General features: G+C 43.0%; 1 protein-coding gene across 1 annotated transcript in view; it reads left to right on the top strand.

The window, feature by feature from the left end:
• The first annotated feature begins 9,543 nt into the window (after positions 1 to 9,543).
• LOC110536362 (protein Niban 2) overlaps positions 9,544 to 22,114 on the top strand; it is a 54,157-nt gene continuing 41,586 nt past the window's right edge. The window contains exon 1 of the mRNA XM_021622109.3: positions 9,544 to 9,965. Within this exon, the coding sequence (XP_021477784.3) occupies positions 9,911 to 9,965 (55 nt within the window). The 5' untranslated portion in view covers positions 9,544 to 9,910. The remainder of the gene's footprint in view (positions 9,966 to 22,114) is intronic.

The following is a 22,114-nucleotide window of genomic DNA, read 5'->3' as shown; positions in this document are numbered from 1 at the left end:
GGAGACCTAATCCTTTACGCCTCCGCCTTGCCTGTATGTTACTGTACAACCATGCCGATTTCGTCTGTCATACCTAATGATTACATAGCCTAACTTTTAAATAAACACAAATATGTTTGGCTTTCTGCAGAGTATCAATTATCAAGTTAATGTTACTGTATTTTACATTAGGGTTAGAATAAAGTAACGTTTTTAGGCAAATTACTTCAGATTTTAATTTGGTTGTGTCACGAGCGTAATAAAAATGAATGATTCAACATTTACATTTGATATTTTTAGCGCAAGTGCAATACATAGTCAATATATAAACATTGACTACATTATCAAACTACCTAGAGATGTCCACAGGGGGGCAGTAACGTCTAGGTAAACAAAGGTCTAATTTTGTGCGCGTGACATTCAAACAGGTATGGGCACAGATTATCCATTATATTGACCAGATACTCAAGTGGCCACTCTAACAATGAAAATAAATGTAATCAAAAATGGAAAGCAGTCGGGAGGAGGCAAGATCAGGTGGGACCATTCTAGCTAATGAGAGGGCAGATACTCGTGAAGAACAGGCACAACGTTGCCGGGCTGTCACGTGTCCGTCTTATAATATCAGTACACTCGTAACAAACTAAGGATTACGAAATGTATATTTGATCAAATAATCCTCACGTAGCAAATCAGCCATTACATATTTTTTTGACCAAATTCGACACTGATGACATCCATACCAAAACTCTTCACTTGGTGAGCGGGCTTTTTAAAAATGTTAAACGTGCTGGAGAAGACACCTGCTGGAGAAGACAGATTTTGGGTCCTGTTTCCCTTTCCCTTCGCCTCTTCCTCTCTTGTATGAGTAACCAAAGATGTTCTATTATATTGACAAGATAGTCAAATGACCACTCTAAAAAATGTAACTACGTCCTCAAAGATGGAAGGCATTGCTTGAACTGAGCGAATGGAATGGCTTCTATTCCATTCTATTATACCATTCCATTTATTCCGCTCCAGCCATTACCAGGAGCCCGTTCTCCCCGATTTAAGTGCCACCAACCTCCTGTGGTGGGACCATACTAGCAAATGAGAGGGCAGGTATTTGACACACAAATTCAAATTTGACACACAAATTCTTCAATTATTTTTGTGAACAGATTTTGGGCGGAGTAACACCTCTCCCTTCGTCTCTTCCTCTCTGGGTTAACTACATAGATGGAGTGTCTGAAAGTGGGCGTTGTAAAGTAACGGGTAGGATCAACACAAGTGTGTGTATAGAAACCAGTGGTGAAAAGTACTTCAGTAAAAATACTTTGAAGTACTACTTAAGTCGTTTTTTGGGGTATCTGTACTTTATTATTTATGTTTGAGAACTTTTACTTCACTACATTCCTATGGAAAATATGTACTTTATAATCCCATACACACCCTAAAAGTATTTGGAATACTCAGGAAGGACAGCAATATTGGCCAATTCACACCCATATCAATATAACACATTGTCATCCCTACTGCCTCCGATCTGGCGGACTCACTAAACACAAATACCATGTTTGAAAATTATGTCTTGAGTTTTGGAGTGATCCCTTTTTCTGTCGGTAAATTTAAAAGCAAGAACATTTTGCCATCTGGTTTGCTTAATATAAAGAAATTGATGTTTAGCATGTATTTTTACTGAAGTATGACAATTGAGTACTTTTTTTTCACCACTGTACTTAAGTACATTTAAAATCAGATACTTGTATACTCTTACTCAAGTAATGTTTCACTGGCTGACTTTTATTTGAGTCATTTTGTATTAAGGTAGGTATATTTACTTTTACTCAAGTATGACAATTGTGTACTTTTTCCACCACTGACGGAACAGCTAATTGGGCAGATTGGTTGCCACTCAAGACTGTTTTGCGTGGCTGCTTCCTTGTAGCATTTTAGCTAAGCAGGTTAGAAAGGTTATGATAATTAACATGGGAGGTTAGGAGAATTAATGAGGCAGGTTAGGAGAATTAACGAGGCAGGTTAGGAGAATTAATGAGGCAGGTTAGGAGAATTAACGAGGCAGGTTAGGATAACAATTCTTTTTTTTACCCCTTTACCCAATTGGTAGCAGTTACAGTCTGTCTCATCGCTGCAACTCTCGTACGGACTCGGGAGAAGTGAAGGTCGAGAGCCATGCGTCCTCCGAAACACAACCCAACCTAGCCGCTCTGCTGCTTGACACAACGTACATCCAACCCGGAAGCCAGCCGCACCAATGTGTCGGAGGAAACACTGTACACCTGGCGACCTGGTCAGTGTGCGCTGCGCCCGGCCTGACACAGGAGTTGCTAGTGCACGATGAGACAAGGATATCCCTGCCGGCCAAACCCTCCCTAACCCGAACGACGCTGGGCCAATTGTGCATCGCCCCATGGACCTCCCGGTCGCGGCTGGCTGCGACAGAACCTGGGCTCGAACCCAGAATCTCTGGTGGCACAGCTAGCACTGTGATGCAGTGCCTTAGACCATTGCGAGGTTAGGATAATTAACTTGGCAGGTTAGGATAATTAACTTGGCAGGTTAGGATCATTAACGTGGCAAGTTAGGATCATTAATCTTAGGGATCCGATCCCGTTAGCGGGATCAAAAATCGACAACATCCGGTGAAGTAGGAGACGCCAAATTCAAATTACAAAATAGTAATAAGAAACATTCATGAACATACAAGTGTCCTACATCATTTAAAAGCTTAACTTCTTGTTAATCCAACCGCGTTGTCAGATTTCAAGTCCTTTACGACAAAAGCATACCATGCGATTATCTGAGGACAGCACCCCACATCAAAATACTTTTTCAAACCAGCACAGGAGTCACAAAAATCACAAATAGCGATTAAATAAATCACTTACCTTTCGAGGATCTTCCTCTGTTTGCAATCCCAAGGGTCCCAGATACACAATGTATGGTCGTTTTGTTTGATAAAGTCCTTCTTTAGATCCAAGAAAGTCTGTTTAGTTGGCGCCATTGATTTCAGTAATCCACTCGTTCAACATGCATACAAACAAATCAAATGTTCGCCAAACAAGTCAAACGATGTTTCAAATTAATCCTCAGGTACTCTAATATCTAAATAAATGATCAAATTTAAGACAGAGAATATTATGTTCAATAGGGAAGATAAATAATGAAGAGACTACTTTTCTAATAAGGGACACCTTGGAAAAACTACCTGCTCATTTTTCAAGAAACAAGCCTGAAACCCTTTCTAAAGACTGTTGACATCTAGTGGAAGCCATAGGAACTGCAATCTGGGTCCTTGTTATTTGTATATCCCATAGGCTAGCATTGAAATGGCCTGTGACCTCAAAAAACACATTTTCGGATGGATTTTTCTCTGGTTTTCGCCTGCCATATCAGTTCTGTTAAACTCACAGACATTATTTTAATAGTTTTAGAAACTTCAGAGTGTTTTCTATCCAATGCTACCAATTATATGCATATCCTAGCTTCTGAGCCTGAGTACTTTGGGCACATCAGTCATCTGAACTTCCGAACACTGCCCCCTAGCCATGTGGCATGTTAGGAGAATTAACATGGGAGGTTAGGAGAACCTTAATGATCCTAACCTGCCCTCCCCAGACAACCCCCCAGGTAAATAAGCCTGATGTGGAGGTCCTGGGATGGCATGGTTACATGTGGTCTGCAGTTATGAGGCAGGTTGGACATACTGCCAAATTCTCATTGGAGGCAGTTTATGTTAGAGAAATGAACATTCAATTCTCTGGCAAAAGATCTGGTGAACATTTCTTTCGTCAGCATACCAATTGCGAGCTCCCTCAAAACGTGCGACATCTGTGGCATTGTGTTGTGTGACAAACTGCACATTTTATAGTGGCCTTTTATGGTCCCCAACACAAGGTGCACCTGTGTAATGATCATGCTGTTTAATCAGCTTCTTGAAATGCCACACCTGTCAGGTGGTTGGATAATCTTGGCAAATGAGAAATGCTCATTAAACAGGGATGTTAACAAATATAGGCACAAACTTTTCTGGGATATTTTATTTTCAGCTCATGAAACATGGGACCAACACTTTACATGTTGTGTTTATATTTTTGTTCAGTGTACATATAAAAAGCGTGAATAGATACCATACAGTGCCTTGTGAAAGTATTTGGCCCCCTTGAACTTTGCGACCTTTTGCCACATTTCAGGCTTCAAACATAAAGATATAAAACTGTATTTTTTGTGAAGAATCAACAACAAGTGGGACACAATCATGAAGTGGAACGACATTTATTGGATATTTCAAACTTTTTTAATAATCCAAAAACGGAAAAATTGGGCGTGCAAAATTATTCAGCCCCTTTACTTTCAGTGCAGCAAACTCTCTCCAGAAGTTCAGTGAGGATCTCTGAATGATCCAATGTTGACCTAAATGACTAATGATGATAAATACAATCCACCTGTGTGTAATCAAGTCTCTGTATAAATGCACCTGCACTGTGATAGTCTCAGAGGTCCGTTAAAAGCGCAGAGAGCATCATGAAGAACAAGGAACACACCAGGCAGGTCCGAGATACTGTTGTGAAGAAGTTTAAAGCCGGATTTGGATACAAAAAGATTTCCCAAGCTTTAAACATCCCAAGGAGCACTGTGCAAGCGATAATATTGAAATGGAAGGAGTATCAGACCACTGCAAATCTACCAAGACCTGGCCGTCCCTCTAAACTTTCAGCTCATACAAGGAGAAGACTGATCAGAGATGCAGCCAAGAGGCCCATGATCACTCTGGATGAACTGCAGAGATCTACAGCTGAGGTGGGAGACTCTGTCCATAGGACAACAAAGTCGTATATTGCACAAATCTGGCCTTTATGGAAGAGTGGCAAGAAGAAAGCCATTTCTTAAAGATATCCATAAAAAGTGTTGTTTAAAGTTTGCCACAAGCCACCTGGGAGACACACCAAACATGTGGAAGAAGGTGCTCTGGTCAGATGAAACCAAAATTGAACTTTTTGGCAACAATGCAAAACGTTATGTTTGGCGTAAAAGCAACACAGCTGAACACACCATCCCCACTGTCAAACATGGTGGTGGCAGCATCATGGTTTGGGCCTGCTTTTCTTCAGCAGGGACAGGGAAGATGGTTAAAATTGATGGGAAGATGGATGGAGACAAATACAGGACCATTCTGGAAGAAAACCTGATGGAGTTTGCAAAAGACCTGAGACTGGGACGGAGATTTGTCTTCCAACAAGACAATGATCCAAAACATAAAGCAAAATCTACAATGGAATGGTTCAAAAACAAACATATCCAGGTGTTAGAATGGCCAAGTCAAAGTCCAGACCTGAATCCAATCGAGAATCTGTGGAAAGAACTGAAAACTGCTGTTCACAAATGCTCTCCATCCAACCTCACTGAGCTTGAGCTGTTTTGCAAGGAGGAATGGGAAAAAAATTCAGTCTCTCGATGTGCAAAACTGATAGAGACATACCCCAAGCGACTTACAGCTGTAATCGCAGCAAAAGGTGGCGCTACAAAGTATTAACTTAAGGGGGCTGAATAATTTTGCACGCCCAATTTTTCAGTTTTTGATTTGTTAAAAAAGTTTGAAATATCCAATAAATGTCGTTCCACTTCATGATTGTGTCCCACTTGTTGTTGATTCTTCACAAAAAAATACAGTTTTATATCTTTATGTTTGAAGCCTGAAATGTGGCAAAAGGTTGCAAAGTTCAAGCGGGCCGAATACTTTCGCAAGGCACTGTACATGGATACAATTAAAATACATCGTATAGGCCTGCAAACACTGAGTTAGAATGGATAGCAAAAACACAATCACAGGAATGGCTTCAGATCAAACTCTAGGTTGAGACTGAAGGGAGCTAGGGTGTTTAAATTAAAGGACAATTAACATGGCAGGTTAGGAGAACTAACCTAGCTGGTTCAGAGAATGATGTTAAGGTTAGGAAAAGAGTTAGGCTTAGATAAAATGCTACAAGGACGCAGCAAACATCCACGCAAAACGGTCTTGAGTGGCAACCAATCCGCCCAATTAGCTGTTAGGTTTCCATACACCCACTTCGTGATGATCCTCCCACTTGTTTCGCAACGCACACTTTCAAACTCACTCCACCTATCTATCCACTTATCCATGACTCCCATTGAAAAATATTGAAACAGCATCCTTCCTCCCTACCTTATTTGAAAAAGGCCCATGTTATTTTTGTGAAGACCTGAAAAGTAGGTACATCTCATCTGTATATGCCCTGTTTATCAAAGTGCTGGAAAAAGTTGTCAATAATCAACTGACTGGCTTTCTTGATGTCTATAGTATTCTCTCTGGTATGCAATCTGGTTCTGCTCAGGTTATGGATATGTCACTGCAACCTTAAAGGTCCTCAATGATGTCACCATTGCCCTTGATTCTAAGCAATGTTGTGCTGCTATTTTTATTGACTTGTCCAAAGCTTTTGATACGGTAGACCATTCCATTCTTGTCGGCCCGCTAAGGAGTATGGGTGTCTCTGAGGGGTCTTTGGCCTGGTTTGCTAACTATCTCTCTCAAAGAGTGCAGTTTATAAAGTCAGAAAATCTGCTGTCTCAGCCAATGCCTGTCACCAAGGGAGTACCCCAAGGCTTCATCCTAGGCCCCACACTCTTCTCAATTTACATCAACAACGTATCTCAGGCAGTAGGAAGCTCTCTCATCCATTTATATGTAGATGATGCAGTCTTATAATCAGCCTGCCCCTCCCCAGATTTTGTGTTAAATGCTCTACAACAAAGTTTTCTTAGTGTCCTACAATCTTTCTCTACCCTTAACCTTGTTCTGAACACCTCCAAAACAAAGATTGTGTTGTTTGGTATGAATGCCCCTCTCCCCAGAGGTGTGATTACTACCTCTGAGGGTTTAGAGCTTGAGGTAGTCACCTCCTACAAGCACTTGGGAGTATGGCTAGATGGTACACTGTCCTTCTCTCAGCACATATCAAAGCTGCAGGCTAAAGTTAAATCTAGACTTGTTTTCCTCTATCGTAATCACTCCTCTTTCACCCCAGCTGCCAAACTAACCCCGATTCAGATGACCATCCTATCCATGCTAGATTACGGAGACAATATTTATAGATTGGCAGGTAAGGGTGCTTTCGAACGGCTAGATGTTCTTCAACATTCGGCCATCAGATTTGCCACCAATGCTCCTTATAGGACACATCACTGTACTGTATACTCCTCTGTAAACTGTTCATCTCTGTATACTCGTCGCAAGACCCACTGGTTGATGCTTATATATAAAACAATCTTAGGCCTCACTCCACCATATCTGAGATATCTACTGCAGCTCTCATCCTCCACATACAACACCCGTTCTGACAGTCACATTCTGTTTAAGGTCCACAAAGCACACACATCCCTGGGTCGCTCGTCTTTTCAGTTCGCTGCAGCTAACGACTGGAACGAGCTGCAACAAACACTCAAACTGGAAAGTTTTATCTCAATCTCTTCATTCAAAGACTCAATCATGGACACTCTTACTGACAGTTGTGGCTGCTTTGCGTGATATATTGTTGTCTCTACCTTCTTGCCCTTTGTGCTGTTGTCTGTGTCCAGTAATGTTTGTACCATGTTTTGTGCTGCTACCATGTTGTGTTGCTACCATGTTGTTGTCATGTTGTGTTTCTACCATGCTGTGTTGTCATGTGTTGCTGCCTTGGTATGTTGTTGTCTTAGCTCTCTATTTGTGTAGTGTTGTCTCTCTTGTTATGATGTGTGTTTTATATAACTATAAATATATATGTAGTTGTGTGTTTTATATAACTATATATATAGTTATTTTTGTAATCCCGTCCCCGCAGGAGGCCTTTTGCCTTTTGGTAGGCCGTCATTGTAAATAAGAATTTATTATTAACTGACTTGCCTAGTTAAATACAAATAAATAAAAAAGTATATAAACTACAGTGTTGAGTGTGCTTATATATGTCCTATTTCAAGTAGGCAATTATACGCATGTGTGAATTGTAAATGTGTTTTTTTTGTATATCCCATATCCCCCTGCAGGAAATTCTATTAAACTATCCCGAGCACCTGGGTAGGCGTGTTTTGCAGCAGGTGAACGTTGATCGCATTTGTTTTGGAACTGAGCTGCCTCCCGGGCGTGAGCCATGTGCACTATTCAAACCCATAGCGAAGTTGTCTCAAAACAAAAGCGACGTAATTAAGCACGTGGAGTTATGTAGCAGTCTGTGTTTTAACATGAAAAATGTATTGGTTTTGATAAACACGCTTTATATGCTTCCTCAATGAAAACAAGTTAGACAATTCAAACAGCCTATATTTAATGGAAAAGATAACCAACCGGCTATTTGGCAGGCTAACTCCAAAAATGTCGCGGTTCAAAACAAATAGAAACTCGGAAATCTGACTTCCGAGTGTTCACGACAACTAGAAACACTGAAAAAACGAGCTCCGACCTAGAAAAAATGTTTTAAACTGTTATCGAACTCGGAATTCCAAGTCGGGACGTCGGGCCTCTTTCTAAAACTCCCACTTTCCGACCTGAAGACCACTGACGTCATAATTTGACCTCTTATTTGTTCGAGTTCCCAGTTGTTTTAAAAGCACAATTTCCCTGACTGAAACGACTGAGCCGAGAGTTGAGGACTAATAAAATCATATTACCCCCCTCTTGCAAAGATTGCGTCATCACCCCTTTCATTTGAAGGTGACTGATTAAATATTGTATTAATCAAATGTTTGTTTTTGTATTTAAAAAAGTGTAGGATTAATGTTAATTACACATTTAGTAATGAATTTCACACAATGTAACACTTTTGTAAGAGGCTCAGCATAATCGAATCCACCCATTATCAACGCCTAATATGGAGCATTCGCGTTAAGTGCCTTGCTCAAGGGCACATCAACCGCTTGATCACCTTGTCGGCTCGGGGATTCGAACTACCGACCTTTTCGTTAGTGGCCCAATCTAACCGATAGGCTAAATTTGGGGTCATTTCTAATGTAGCATAAGCACAGCAGTTTGGTTTATAGTTCAAACGCAGTTTAATTTCCTTCAATCACTTTACATATCGTAACATTATTATGGAAACTCTTTAGGCTCCCTCCTCCAGCTAGAAATTCTGGAATACGCGCGATGCAAAGGTAAACAGATCATTGCGCGATCTCTTGACGCGCCCTTGATATTAACGAATTGGCTTTATCAGTCAGTTCTGTCGAAGCCACACCTTTGCTTGCTTAAAGAAATGAGACTGAGGGAGTTTGATTAAGTGTAGTAGGCTTTTCCCGTAACTTGAACAGGAAAAATCTGCGAGGGAGGAGCGCCCTCTCAAATCGAACAATAGCGTATGGTACAAGGCAGAAAGATGCATCGTTCTGAAATATACATCTCTTTTCCAAAAATATAGGCCTATGTTTGCATTTTTAAACTAGTTTTAATTGGAAAGGCAGATCAAGCCATTTTATCTCAATAAAAAAACTTCCGCATGTGAAAACAGAATCCTACCAATGATTTGCATAATGTTATACTGACGTTACTCATTACTCCACGTGCTTAACCTTAGCCATCACGCCCAGGAGGAAGCACTGTTCCAAAACGAATGGAATCAACGCTACCCCGGTTCACCCGGGGCATTAATCAAATCCCCTCACTGGCATATGAACTCACATTGAGGGTGTGTCTCCCTTACTCTCTCAATGCGAAATAATAGACTGCAGCCTTGTGCTCAAGTCAACTTTGCTCTTTCCCGCTCGTACTCCAATCTCACTAATCACGTTATGTTGGCGGTTTAGCTAAGGGTGCGAAGGAGGCACCAGAGTTCAAAGTTGTTGCTGTGTTAATTTGTTTCTGTGTTGGTAGATTTCTGTGTTCTATTTGCCTTTGAAAAGAACGGGAGAGTTGTCATTGGATTAAGTTGTATTTGTCGCTATGGGAGACGTGATTTCGAGCCACCTGGATGAGGGCAAACGGGAGATCATTACAGGTGAGTGGGTGGGTTGGGATTACACACCCTGATGCGTTACTGCGGTAAAAGCGAAGTTGCATTTTGTCGCTGTGGGAGACGTGATTTCGAGCCACCTGTTTGAGGGCAAGCAGGAGATCCTTACAGGTGAGTGTGTGGGTTGGGACTTTGTCAATGTTTGCCTTTACCACAGTAACGCATCTCTGTGTGTGTAGGCGACGGATCATAAATGGGTGAATAAGAACTGTGAAACTGAACAGTAGCCTTCAACGTCAATGTTGCTAACAATTTAATGTAGCACTGAAGGGAAACACTAGTTCCCTCGGGTGCCCGCATGAAGAGCCAGAGGTAGCCTACACCACGTTCGTTTCTGTCATCTAGGAAGTAATTCCATCCATTCAATTTCTAGTCCAGTTCCCACAATGTAGTATTACCACATATAGCCTATTCCTAGTCCTGAACAGAACATGATTGGGGTAAAACACAGAGGCGTGGCTTAGGAGGGGGAAAGTTGTTACTTTTTTCCCAAAACATTTTTGTTGTATTTGTCACATGTTTTGTAAACAACAGGTGTGGACTAACAGTTATAGAATTACGTGCCCTTCCCAACAATGCAGATAGAGAGAGGAAATGGAGAGATAATAGAAAAGTAAAACGTGTAACAATAACTTGGCTATATACAAAGGGTACCAGTACTGAGTGGATGTGCAGGGGTATGAGGTAATAACATGGCTATATACAAAGGGTACCAGTACTGAGTTGATGTGCAGGGGTATGAGGTATTAACATGGCTATATACAAAGGGTACCAGTACTGAGTGGCTGTGCAGGGTTACATGGTAATAACATGGCTATATACAAGGGCTACCAGTACTGAGTTGATGTGCAGGGTTACATGGTAAAAACGTGGCTATATACAAGGGCTACCAGTACTGAGTTGATGTGCAGGGGTATGGGGTAATTGAGGTAGATATGTACATATAATTAGGGATAAAGTGACAATGATAAACCGTAGCAACAGTGTATTTGATGAGTCAAAAAAGTTAGTGCAGATAGTTAAATAGCTAACTATTTAGCAGTCTTGTGGTTTAAGGTAGAAGCTATTCAGTGTCCTGTTGGTTCCAGACTTGGTGCATCGGTACTGAATGCCATTCGGTAGCAGAGATAACGGCTGGAGTCTCTGACTATTTTTAGGGCCTTCCTATGACACTGCCTGGTATAGAGGTCCTGGATGGCAGGGAGCTCTGCCCCAGTGATGTACTGGGCCGTACGCACTACCCCCTGTAACGCCTTGTGGTCGGATGCCAAGCAGTTGCCGTACCAAGTGGTGATGCAGCCAGTCAGGATGCGCTCAATGGTGCAGCTGTAGAACTTTTTCAGAATCTGATTGCCCATGACACATCTTTTCATTCTCCTGAGGGGGAAGAGATGTTATGACTGTGTTGGTGTGTGTGTGGACCATGATGGATCCTTAGTGAGGTGGACACTGAGGAACTTGAAGATCTCTACCTGCTCTACTTTTATTTATTTTTAATTTTTTTGAGACTGTAAATGAATTGTTCTTTAGCTGTGTGAAAACCATAGACCAGGATGAGCATACGAACTGAGTTTTATCTGACTGTCTGATTAGGCTCTTGTGCAGCAGCCTGTATGACAGTTTCATGGATGTGCCTGTAGAAACGTGTCCAGTCTGGCAGCTGAGAGGATGGGCCTTGATCATAGTGGAATAAGACTTAGGGATTTAAGAGGGTGTGGTGGGCTATATGAGTGAATGTATGCTCCCAACATTGACGTTCAGTATCAATGATTAGCTTACCACCTCAATGCTTATGTTTTTCATTGAGTATTTAAAGCATCTTCAACAGAAGATGAACCTCACTGGTTTCAGGCACAGAGCATTTTACTGTCCGGTATCAAAATCGGTTCCAGCATTCCCGTTCTATGGACATTTTCATAAGAAAAGCTGCAGACAATATAAATCAATATGAAGAACTACCAGTGAAAACCTGAAGGATGGGGAAACCTTTGACTGAAGATGAAAGTCTTCCCCTATACCTTGATCAGGGAAGCATCTGAGGGAGTGGTCCTTGCAGATAAGAGGGAAACCAGGCAGCAATGTTGTAGGATTTGGAGTGATACTTTTAATGTCTTGGCCAGCCAATCCAGAGACTTGTGTATCATAAGTGGAATTGCAGGAATGCATGAAAAAACGCATGTGTGCCTGTGACTGGGGAAACTGACTGGGCCTTGGAAACTCTGACCTTGGGCTGCATGTAGTCTCCTAGGCTCTAGGGTACTGGGTGTCAAAGGCCTGAAGACGCCAAGGTATTCTTTCAAGCCCTGAAGTGTTCATTATGTGCCGTGTGTGTGTGTCTCCTGTCCTCTCTCTCTCTCCATGGCCTTGTTCAAGACTGAATGTCATGACTATTGTTGTCTTCAGTAATCTCTCGAAAGAGGTCACCACTAACCATTCCTTTCCTGTTTTAGATTGTGTTCACTTTGTTTAGTTGGTGGCATGTTCAAGAGTATGTCCTTGTAAGTAACTTGTGAATTACTGGTCAGTGGGTGTGGGCTGTGCAATGTTTCCTTGTGGCAGAAAGAGGCAGGGTTGTTGTCGGGTTTCACTGTGGGGAGTGGTGGGCTGCGAAAAGGGAGGTTTTGCGTGGCCTGGCGGGGCACTTCTCACTTCTCACTCACTCACTCACCAACCCACACCCTTTTGAGGACAGAGGTCTGTTTGAAAGAACAGGTAGCAGAAACACCCATGGGTTAGCTATTATCTCACTGGCAACATGGTCCAACACACCTAGGCTAATCCCGTTAGGGCCCATTTACCCTGTTTATGCCATTACACACATTAAATCAAACATTAAAACACACTCTCCCTCTGCTTTTGATGGCAGCAGGGTGTAAGTGTGTGAGTCAGTCTATGGGACTATCCCATTGGAATATTTTTCTAAAGCTCTGTGGTGCCCTGAGAAAGATGTGATTATATTTGTCTGTGCAAGACAAAAGAGTTAAAAAAATGTTTACTTGAATTCAATATTTCCCCACAGTTCGCTACATTACCGGTCAAAAGTTTTGGAACACCTACTCATTCAAGGGTTTTTCTTTATTTTTACTATTTTCTATGTTGTAGAGTGATAGTGAAGACATCAAAACTATGAATAACATTAACTTAATTCTAATACATCAATAAAATCAATTTAGCTTCAAATAAATAATGCAAAAACAAAGTGTTGGAGAAGAAAGTAAAAGTGCAATATGTGCCATGTAAGAAAGCTAATGTTTAAGTTCCTTGCTCAGAACATGAGAACATATGGTGGTTCCTTTTAACATGAGTCTTCAATATTCCCAGGTAAGACGTTGTAGTTATTATAGGAATTATAGGACTATTTATCTCTATACCATTTGTATTTCATATACCTTTGACTATTGGATGTTCTTATAGGCACTTATGTATTGCCAGTGTAACAGTATAGCTTCCATCCCTCTCCTCGCCGCTACCTGGGCCAGAACCAGGAACACATCGACAACAGCCACCCTCGAAGCAGTGTTACCCATGCAGAGCAAGGGGAACAACCACTCCAAGTGTCAGAGCGAGTGATGTTTGAAACGCTATTAGCGCGCACCCTGCTAACTAGCTAGCCATTTCACATCGGTTACACCAGCCTAATCTCGGGAGTTGAAAGGCTTGACGTCATAAACAGTGCAAAGCCTGAAGCATTGTGAAGAGCTGCTGGCCAAACGCACGAAAGTGCTGTTTAAATGAATGCTTACGAGCCTGCTGGTGCCTACCATCGCTCAGTCAGACTGCTCTATCAAATCATAGACTTAATTATAACTTAATAACACACAGAAATACGAGCCGTAGGTCATTAATATGGTAGAATCCGGAAACTATAATTTCCAAAACGTTCCGTATTTTATCTAACGGGTGGCATCCCTAAGTCTAAATATTGCTGTTACATTGCACAACCTTCAATGTTATGTCATAATTACGTAAAATTCTGGCAAATTAGTTTGCAATGAGCCAGGTGGCCCAAACTGCTGCATATACCTTGACTCTGCATGCAATGAACGCAAGAGAAGTGACACAATTTCACCTGGTTAATATTGCCTGCTAACCTTTCTTTTAGCTAAATATGTAGGTTTAAAATATATACTTCTGTGTATTGATTTTAAGAAAGGAATTGATGTTTATGGTTAGGTACATGTTGGAGCAACGACAGTCCGTTTTTGCGAATGCGCACCGCATAGATTATATGCAAAGCAGGACAAGCTAGATAAACTAGTAATATCATCAACCATGTGTAGTTATAACTAGTGATTATGATTGTTTTTTATAAGTTTAATGTTAGCTAGCAACTTACCTTGGCTTCTTACTGCATTCGCGTAACAGGCAGGCTCCTCGTGAGGCAGGTGGTTAGAGTTGGACTAGTTAACCGTAAGGTTGCAAGATTGAATCCCTGAGCTGACAAGGTAAAAATCTGTTCTGCCCCTGAACAAGACAGTTAACCCACCGTTCCTAGGCCGTCATTAAAAATGGGAATGTGTTCTTAACTGACTTGCCTAGTTAAATAAAGTTGTAAAAAAACAATCAAATAAAAAAATCGGCATCCAAAAATACAGATTTCCGATTATTATGAAAACTTGAAATTGGCGCTAATTAATCGGCCATTCCGATTAATCGGCCGACCTCTAGTCCATATTATGTTATGAACAGCTCAAATAAACAAAGAAAAATGATAGTCCATAATTACTTTAAGACATGAAGGTCAGTCAATATGAAACATTTCAAGAACTTTTGAAAGTTTATTCAAGTGCAGTCGCAAAAATTCGTCCTTTGGTCTGGTGTCCAAATTTGCCGTTTTTGGTTCCAACCACTGTCTTTGTGAGACGGGGTGTGGGTGAATGGATGATCTCCGCATGTGTATTTCCCACCGTAAAGCATGGAGGAGGAGGTGTTATGGTGTGGTGGTACTTTCCTGGTGACACTGTCTGTAATTTATTTATTATTCAAGGCACACTTAACCAGCATGGCTACCACAGCATTCTGCAGCGATATGCCATTCCATCTGGTTTGGGCTTAGTGGGACTATCGTTTGTTTTTCAACAGCACAATGACCCAACACACCGCCAGGCTGTGTAAGGGCTGTTTGACCAAAGAGAGTGGAGTGCTGCATCAAGGCAAAGGGTGGCTATTTAAAGAATTTCAAATATAACACATTTTGATATGTTTAACTTTTTTGCTTACTATATGATTCCATATGTTATTTCATAGTTTTGATATCTGTAATATCATTCTAAAATGTAGAAAATGCAAAAAAAAGAAACCCTTAAATGAGTAGGCGTTCTAAAACTTTTGACAGGTAGTGTATAATTTTTCAACATGCACTTAACTAAAGAAGTTGGTGGATTTTATGTAAGTCTGGTTGCTAAAGATTTGTTCTGGTCTTAAGCAGTGTGGTGTGTTTTGTGTGTGTGTGTGTATATAGGGAATAGAGTGCCTTTTGAGAACAGCCTTCTCCAGTGAGGCATTGGAACAGGACAGGATGGTATGCAGAAACCCTTCTGTTACCCAGACTCAGCACTGTTGAGGCCCCCAAGACAATTATCCTAGGCTGGGACATGACAACACTTCAAATGAATGAACACCACAACACAGCGTCAGCTAGACTCACAGTAACGCAGCTTTAGCTCTATTCGGACAGGATACTTTTTACTGGGGGATACTCTTGATGATACTTAACCTGTGTGAATAGTTATCCCTGTGTTTTGAGGGATATTACAGTTGAACAGGTGCTGCGCTCAGTTTGGGTAAGAACAAATTGATGCTTAAAGCAAAGTGCTATGCACATAGCCTATAGATGAACGATCTGTTCTGTAATATATCAACCTTCCTAGTGCCATTCTCTCTTTTAAAAGATGAGGTGGACGATATCGTGTCAATGAATTGATACATTGACAAATGTCAGTTAATTAAATATCTGCGTAGGTTAGTTTACGGTTCTTATTGATATGCATTATTATTTGGACTTTCTCCGAACTGAAGGCCATTAGGCCAATATTAGGATGTCCCTAGACATATTAAATATATTCACACCTAGAAGAGCCTCCAGGCTTCCGTCATAATGGTCAATTGTGAATTCAGAAAAAAACTAATGACGGGCAGTTCGGTAAAACGAATCCCGTCGGAATCGCCTTCTCGAAAAACAGACATACTGCGGTAATAATTACATAACCGAGGTTCTATAGCAATACTAGTGTCCTGTGCAGATGGCGCTTCAGATACTCACCCGTCTCTTCAGCTCTTCTATCAGTTCTTCTCCATCAAAGTGGATGTAAGGGAACATAAAGGAGGCTAATAGGGCGCTGACCTATTGACCCCGATGTTACTGCTTGACAGCGGTGTAGAGATCAACCTTGTAGTATACTATACACTCAACATTGACCTGGACTTCCTACCTAAAACAGGAAATAATGTATCCCCATCAACTCCCTATAGTAGCCAGGCTGTACACTTGCACAGAAGGATGGATGCTCTTCAGTCTGTGCACTAAAGCATATTGTATCTGACTGAATTATGTGAGTGTGTATATAAGAGTGAGAGTGTATATAATATTGCGGTATTATTTTTGAAACGATGTTATAGCAATTTATTTGTTGTTGTTGAGAAGCAGTGTTATCTAGTGCTAGTCGGCTGTACCTGCACCAAAACTCTGGCATTTTTCATCCTATAACTTGTTCTACATCTTTTCTTTACAATTTAGAGCAAAACATGTTTTCAGTACTTTTTTATTTCCCTGACCGAAACTCATTTTTTCATGCTCTCTCTCTGCAGCAGACATAGTGAGCAATACGTTTGGGACATCAAATTGCAATAAATATAGAATCAAGAGAATTGCAGTAAATATTGTATCGGCATCTAATTATCGTGAGGTCCCTGGCAATATAAAGGCGATAGGGTGTCATTTTAGGACACGGGCCTGGATCGAGTGTTTTTGTGCGTGCTCTTTCAGCTCATTTTGTTCTTCCATGTCTTCCCTCTGTTCTTGAGAGCTGTTGCTGTCTTCCCCCACATGGCCCCTCATGCCCAGTCAGCACCTCCTTCCATGCCTTCCTCCCCCTCACCACTCTGACAGAGAGACACTCCATCAGCCCACAGTCCTAACTACATGAAGAAAGAACCCTCACCCATCTGAACCCCCAACCCATCTGAACATCATGTTTCCCCCACTCATGCTCCAGATCTCTAGGACACAGTGGAGTTAGGGATTATGAGACCGGTCTTGTCAACTTTGAGGCCCATGATACTGTATGCCAGTTTTCACACAACATGAGAATGGAAAGTTTATTTTCCATTTTTGATTCTGCTGAAGTTTGGGAACAGCGTCAACAGACACAAGGTCGGAGAGTTGGCTGCTTCGTCAGAGAAGTTCTCAGTTGAACCAGACGTTCCTTCACAGAACATGCGTTACAGGGAAGTTTATTCAAGTGTAGCCTGAAAGGCAGCTGAGGCCAGTTGAACAGGGACTGTGTTATCTGCCAGTTCAGCTCCTTCATGCTGTCTACTAAGCATAATGGACTGAGATGAATACATGTTTTTCTTTGCTCAAGAGGTCCATTGGTTCCTGTCACCATGTGATCATGCCTCACTTCATAACAACAGAGTAACTCAAAGGACAGTGTTGGGAGTATGGCAGCTGAGTCATGCTGCCAAACCAACCACTTACACCTCACTGTGAATCTCTGTAGTGTTTATCAAGTCTGCCAAAGTCACACAGTGTGCTCTTTGTGTTACCTTGTTACAATCATAATAGTCGGGATGAACACTGCCTGTCTGTTCGTCTGATTTCATCAGGATATCTATTCTTGTGTCATGTTTGAGATGAGTGGCACGTCTGTGTGACTCAATCAAGTGACGTACAAACACATATCTTGTGGTTTGTACTCCTCAGGCCTGTCACAAGCTCTCAAAAGTGACTATTTTCCACACTCCCAACATATGACGAATTTGATTGTCACACTGTCAGTGAGTGAAGGGTTTGCTCGGCCAACATTGAGACCCAGGCCCCCTCTCTCTCTCCTAGCTCCCTGGTTAAGCTTTTCATCAGGAACAGTTCAAACATCGCTAACCCTTTAATGGGGCCTTAACCATTGAACTCATTTCCAGGTTTTGTTCCGTTAGTGGCACTGTGATGAAGACACTGGACTTACTCTTTCCTCCCTGACTGAGCTTTCTTAAGGTTACATTCCACAGACACTTCCTTCCAAGTCGGCCAGCTGGCCCACCACTGCCAAGACATTCCTCAGAATTTCATCTTATTTCTGTCCAATATTACCACCTCTGGCTATTCAACCCTCACAGATCACTCAATGCTTAATTAAACAACATTTAGTAACTTGTCTGTTTTATTCTTAGACTTAATTTTACTGCAGGAAAGTTGGTGCATTAGACTCGCTACATAAAGGAGGTGAACTACGTGAGACTGAATAGCTGTCACAAACACAGATGCTGCAGAATCTGTGGGATAGTTGAGTTCAGGGAAATTCAATAGTAACGGAAATACGCTGAGACTCATTTCATTTTTTTTCTCACTTAAAATGTATGCCAATCAAAGACCATTGTAAAAAAGTTAAACAAACCATACAACTCTATGCACAAGGACTACCTTTAACAATGTACACAGCATTTGACAAAAACACACTTATTAGAAGAACACCCTAGATGCAAAGAACCCCCCCCCCCCCCCCCCCCCCCAGAAATCAAAGCCTGAAATTTAAATATGCCTTTATTGCCTTTATTTTCATTTGACATGCTAGGATTGAACTTTGCTTGTTGGTGCTCATGGGTCCTTTCAGATGACAATGACCTTGAGATACCATATGTCTGGTGACTGGATGGATTTGGGCTACCTGGGAGTGGTGCAGCAATGGGCAGTTTTGTACTCTGTTGTCAGTCAGGATGTTTGTTCAGGATGGTTTGTGAGTCACCACACTAACAGTGATGCAGCTATGAATGGCTGTCCTAAACGTCTCTGCTAGATCCACTCTTGAGGCAGTGGGAGCACAGAGGATGGACTGAAAGTGGAATGTAAGAGTTGTAGATGTTATGGAAGGTCTATGTATCAAGGCCATGAGGAGTGGCTCATGGTGAACTGTCCTGTTATCCTGTCTCTCCTACATGTTAATAATAGTGGACAACCCACGTTGGTGATCTGCTGCCTGTTATCCCTCCCCATGACTTAGTTCCTTAGCATAATTCTTTAGTCCAGTTTATAGAAATGAAATCAGCCATTAGATCCATTGAGTGATTGTTTCTTTGGTCCTATGACTCAAGTCCCCCCAGACTCTTTGACTGACTGACTGCCTTATGGATTTACCAGAGGCTTCAATTAGTCTTTAGAAAGCTAATCTGATCCGAGGCTATCTCTCATCATTTTTTCCCCCAACCACCTCTACTCTCTTCCAGTAAAATAAAAATGTCATAACTGCAATGCAGAACAGATGGGATCAGAGGAAGATGATCTCTGCTCCAGTTATAATTACAATTGTCGAACATTAGAATATTTCCTGTAGAAGTGCTGTATGAAAAATACATATTTTGAAATTCTAGTTTGACGTATGTACTGTAGATCACTGACCTATTCACCCTTGTTTGTAAAGCACTCAGAATTATTCAGTATACCAATCTCCACAGAGTGTAGATAAGGATGGTTTGCAGCTGTGTCCTGAAGGGTTATGGGTTGGTTTATGTGTTATTAGAATATGATTGGTCCACAGAGCAGTAGATGGGAGGACCCAAGCCGTGGTTTGCGTCCCAAATGGCACCCTTCCCTATATACTGCACTATGTTGACCAGAGTAAAAGTAGTGCGCTATTAAGGGAATAGTGCCATCTGGAACACAGGTGCTATTCTGTCCCCTACGCCTGGCCTGGTTCCAGCTATCCCTCCTGACTCTCTCTCTGGAAGAGAGTGAACCCCTGAGCCTGAGTCTCCCTCTACCCTGCCAGCAGACCATTCCTCCCTACGCTACGTTTACAGTCTCCCTCTACCCTGCCAGCAGACCATTCCTCCCTACGCTACGTTTACAGTCTCCCTCTATCCTGCCAGCAGGCCATTCCTCCCTACGCTACGTTTACAGTCTCCCTCTACCCTGCCAGCAGACCATTCCTCCCTACGCTACGTTTACAGTCTCCCTCTACCCTGCCAGCAGGCCATTCCTCCCTACGCTACGTTTACAGTCTCCCTCTACCCTGCCAGCAGACCATTCCTCCCTACGCTACGTTTACAGTCTCCCTCTACCCTGCCAGCAGACCATTCCTCCCTACGCTATGTTTACAGTCTCCCTCTACCCTGCCAGCAGACCATTCCTCCCTACGCTACGTTTACAGTCTCCCTCTACCCTGCCAGCAGGCCATTCCTCCCTACGCTACGTTTACAGTCTCCCTCTACCCTGCCAGCAGACCATTCCTCCCTACGCTACGTTTACAGTCTCCCTCTACCCTGCCAGCAGACCATTCCTCCCTACGCTACGTTTACAGTCTCCCTCTACCCTGCCAGCAGACCATTTCTCCCTACGCTACGTTACGTTTACAGTCTCCCTCTACCTTGCCAGCAGGCCATTCCTCCCTATGCTACGTTACGTTTACAGTCTCCCTCTACCCTGCCAGCAGGCCATTCCTCCCTACGCTACGTTTACAGTCTCCCTCTACCCTGCCAGCAGACCATTCCTCCCTACGCTACGTTTACAGTCTCCCTCTACCCTGCCAGCAGACCATTCCTCCCTACGCTACGTTTACAGTCTCCCTCTACCCTGCCAGCAGGCCATTCCTCCCTATGCTACGTTACGTTTACAGTCTCCGTCTGCCCTGCCAGCAGACCATTCCTCCCTACGCTACGTTTACAGTCTCCCTCTACCCTGCCAGCAGACCATTCCTCCCTACGCTACGTTTACAGTCTGCCTCTACCCTGCCAGCAGACCATTCCTCCCTACGCTACGTTTACAGTCTCCCTCTACCCTGCCAGCAAGCCATTCCTCCCTACGCTACGTTTACAGTCTCCCTCTACCCTGCCAGCAGACCATTCCTCCCTACGCTACGTTTACAGTCTCCCTCTACCCTGCCAGCAGACCATTCCTCCCTACGCTACGTTTACAGTCTCCCTCTACCCTGCCAGCAGGCCATTCCTCCCTATGCTACGTTACGTTTACAGTCTCCGTCTGCCCTGCCAGCAGACCATTCCTCCCTACGCTACGTTTACAGTCTCCCTCTACCCTGCCAGCAGACCATTCCTCCCTACGCTACGTTTACAGTCTGCCTCTACCCTGCCAGCAGACCATTCCTCCCTACGCTACGTTTACAGTCTCCCTCTACCCTGCCAGCAAGCCATTCCTCCCTACGCTACGTTTACAGTCTCCCTCTACCCTGCCAGCAGACCATTCCTCCCTACGCTACGTTTACAGTCTCCCTCTACCCTGCCAGCAGACCATTCCTCCCTACGCTACGTTTACAGTCTCCCTCTACCCTGCCAGCAGACCATTCCTCCCTACGCTACATTTACAGTCTCCCTCTACCCTGCCAGCAGACCATTCCTCCCTACGCTACGTTTACAGTCTCCCTCTACCCTGCCAGCAGGCCATTCCTCCCTACGCTACGTTTAGTCTCCCTCTACCCTGCCAGCAGACCATTCCTCCCTACGCTACGTTTACAGTCTCCCTCTACCCTGCCAGCAGGCCATTCCTCCCTACGCTACGTTTAGTCTCCTTCTACCCTGCCAGCAGACCATTCCTCCCTACGCTACGTTTACAGTCTCCCTCTACCCTGCCAGCAGACCATTCCTCCCTACGCTACGTTTACAGTCTCCCTCTACCCTGCCAGCAGACCACTCCTCCCTACGCTACGTTTACAGTCTCCCTCTACCCTGCCAGCAGACCATTCCTCCCTACGCTACGTTTACAGTCTCCCTCTACCCTGCCAGCAGACCATTCCTCCCTACGCTACGTTACGTTTACAGTCTCCCTCTACCTTGCCAGCAGGCCATTCCTCCCTATGCTACGTTACGTTTACAGTCTCCCTCTACCCTGCCAGCAGGCCATTCCTCCCTACGCTACGTTTACAGTCTCCCTCTACCCTGCCAGCAGGCCATTCCTCCCTACGCTACGTTTA

This window comes from Oncorhynchus mykiss, chromosome 11 (genome assembly GCF_057628025.1).
Source record: "Oncorhynchus mykiss isolate SJ-2025 chromosome 11, ASM5762802v1, whole genome shotgun sequence".
NCBI classification, from domain to species: Eukaryota; Metazoa; Chordata; class Actinopteri; order Salmoniformes; family Salmonidae; genus Oncorhynchus; species Oncorhynchus mykiss.
This window is presented reverse-complemented; position numbering and strand designations above follow the sequence as displayed.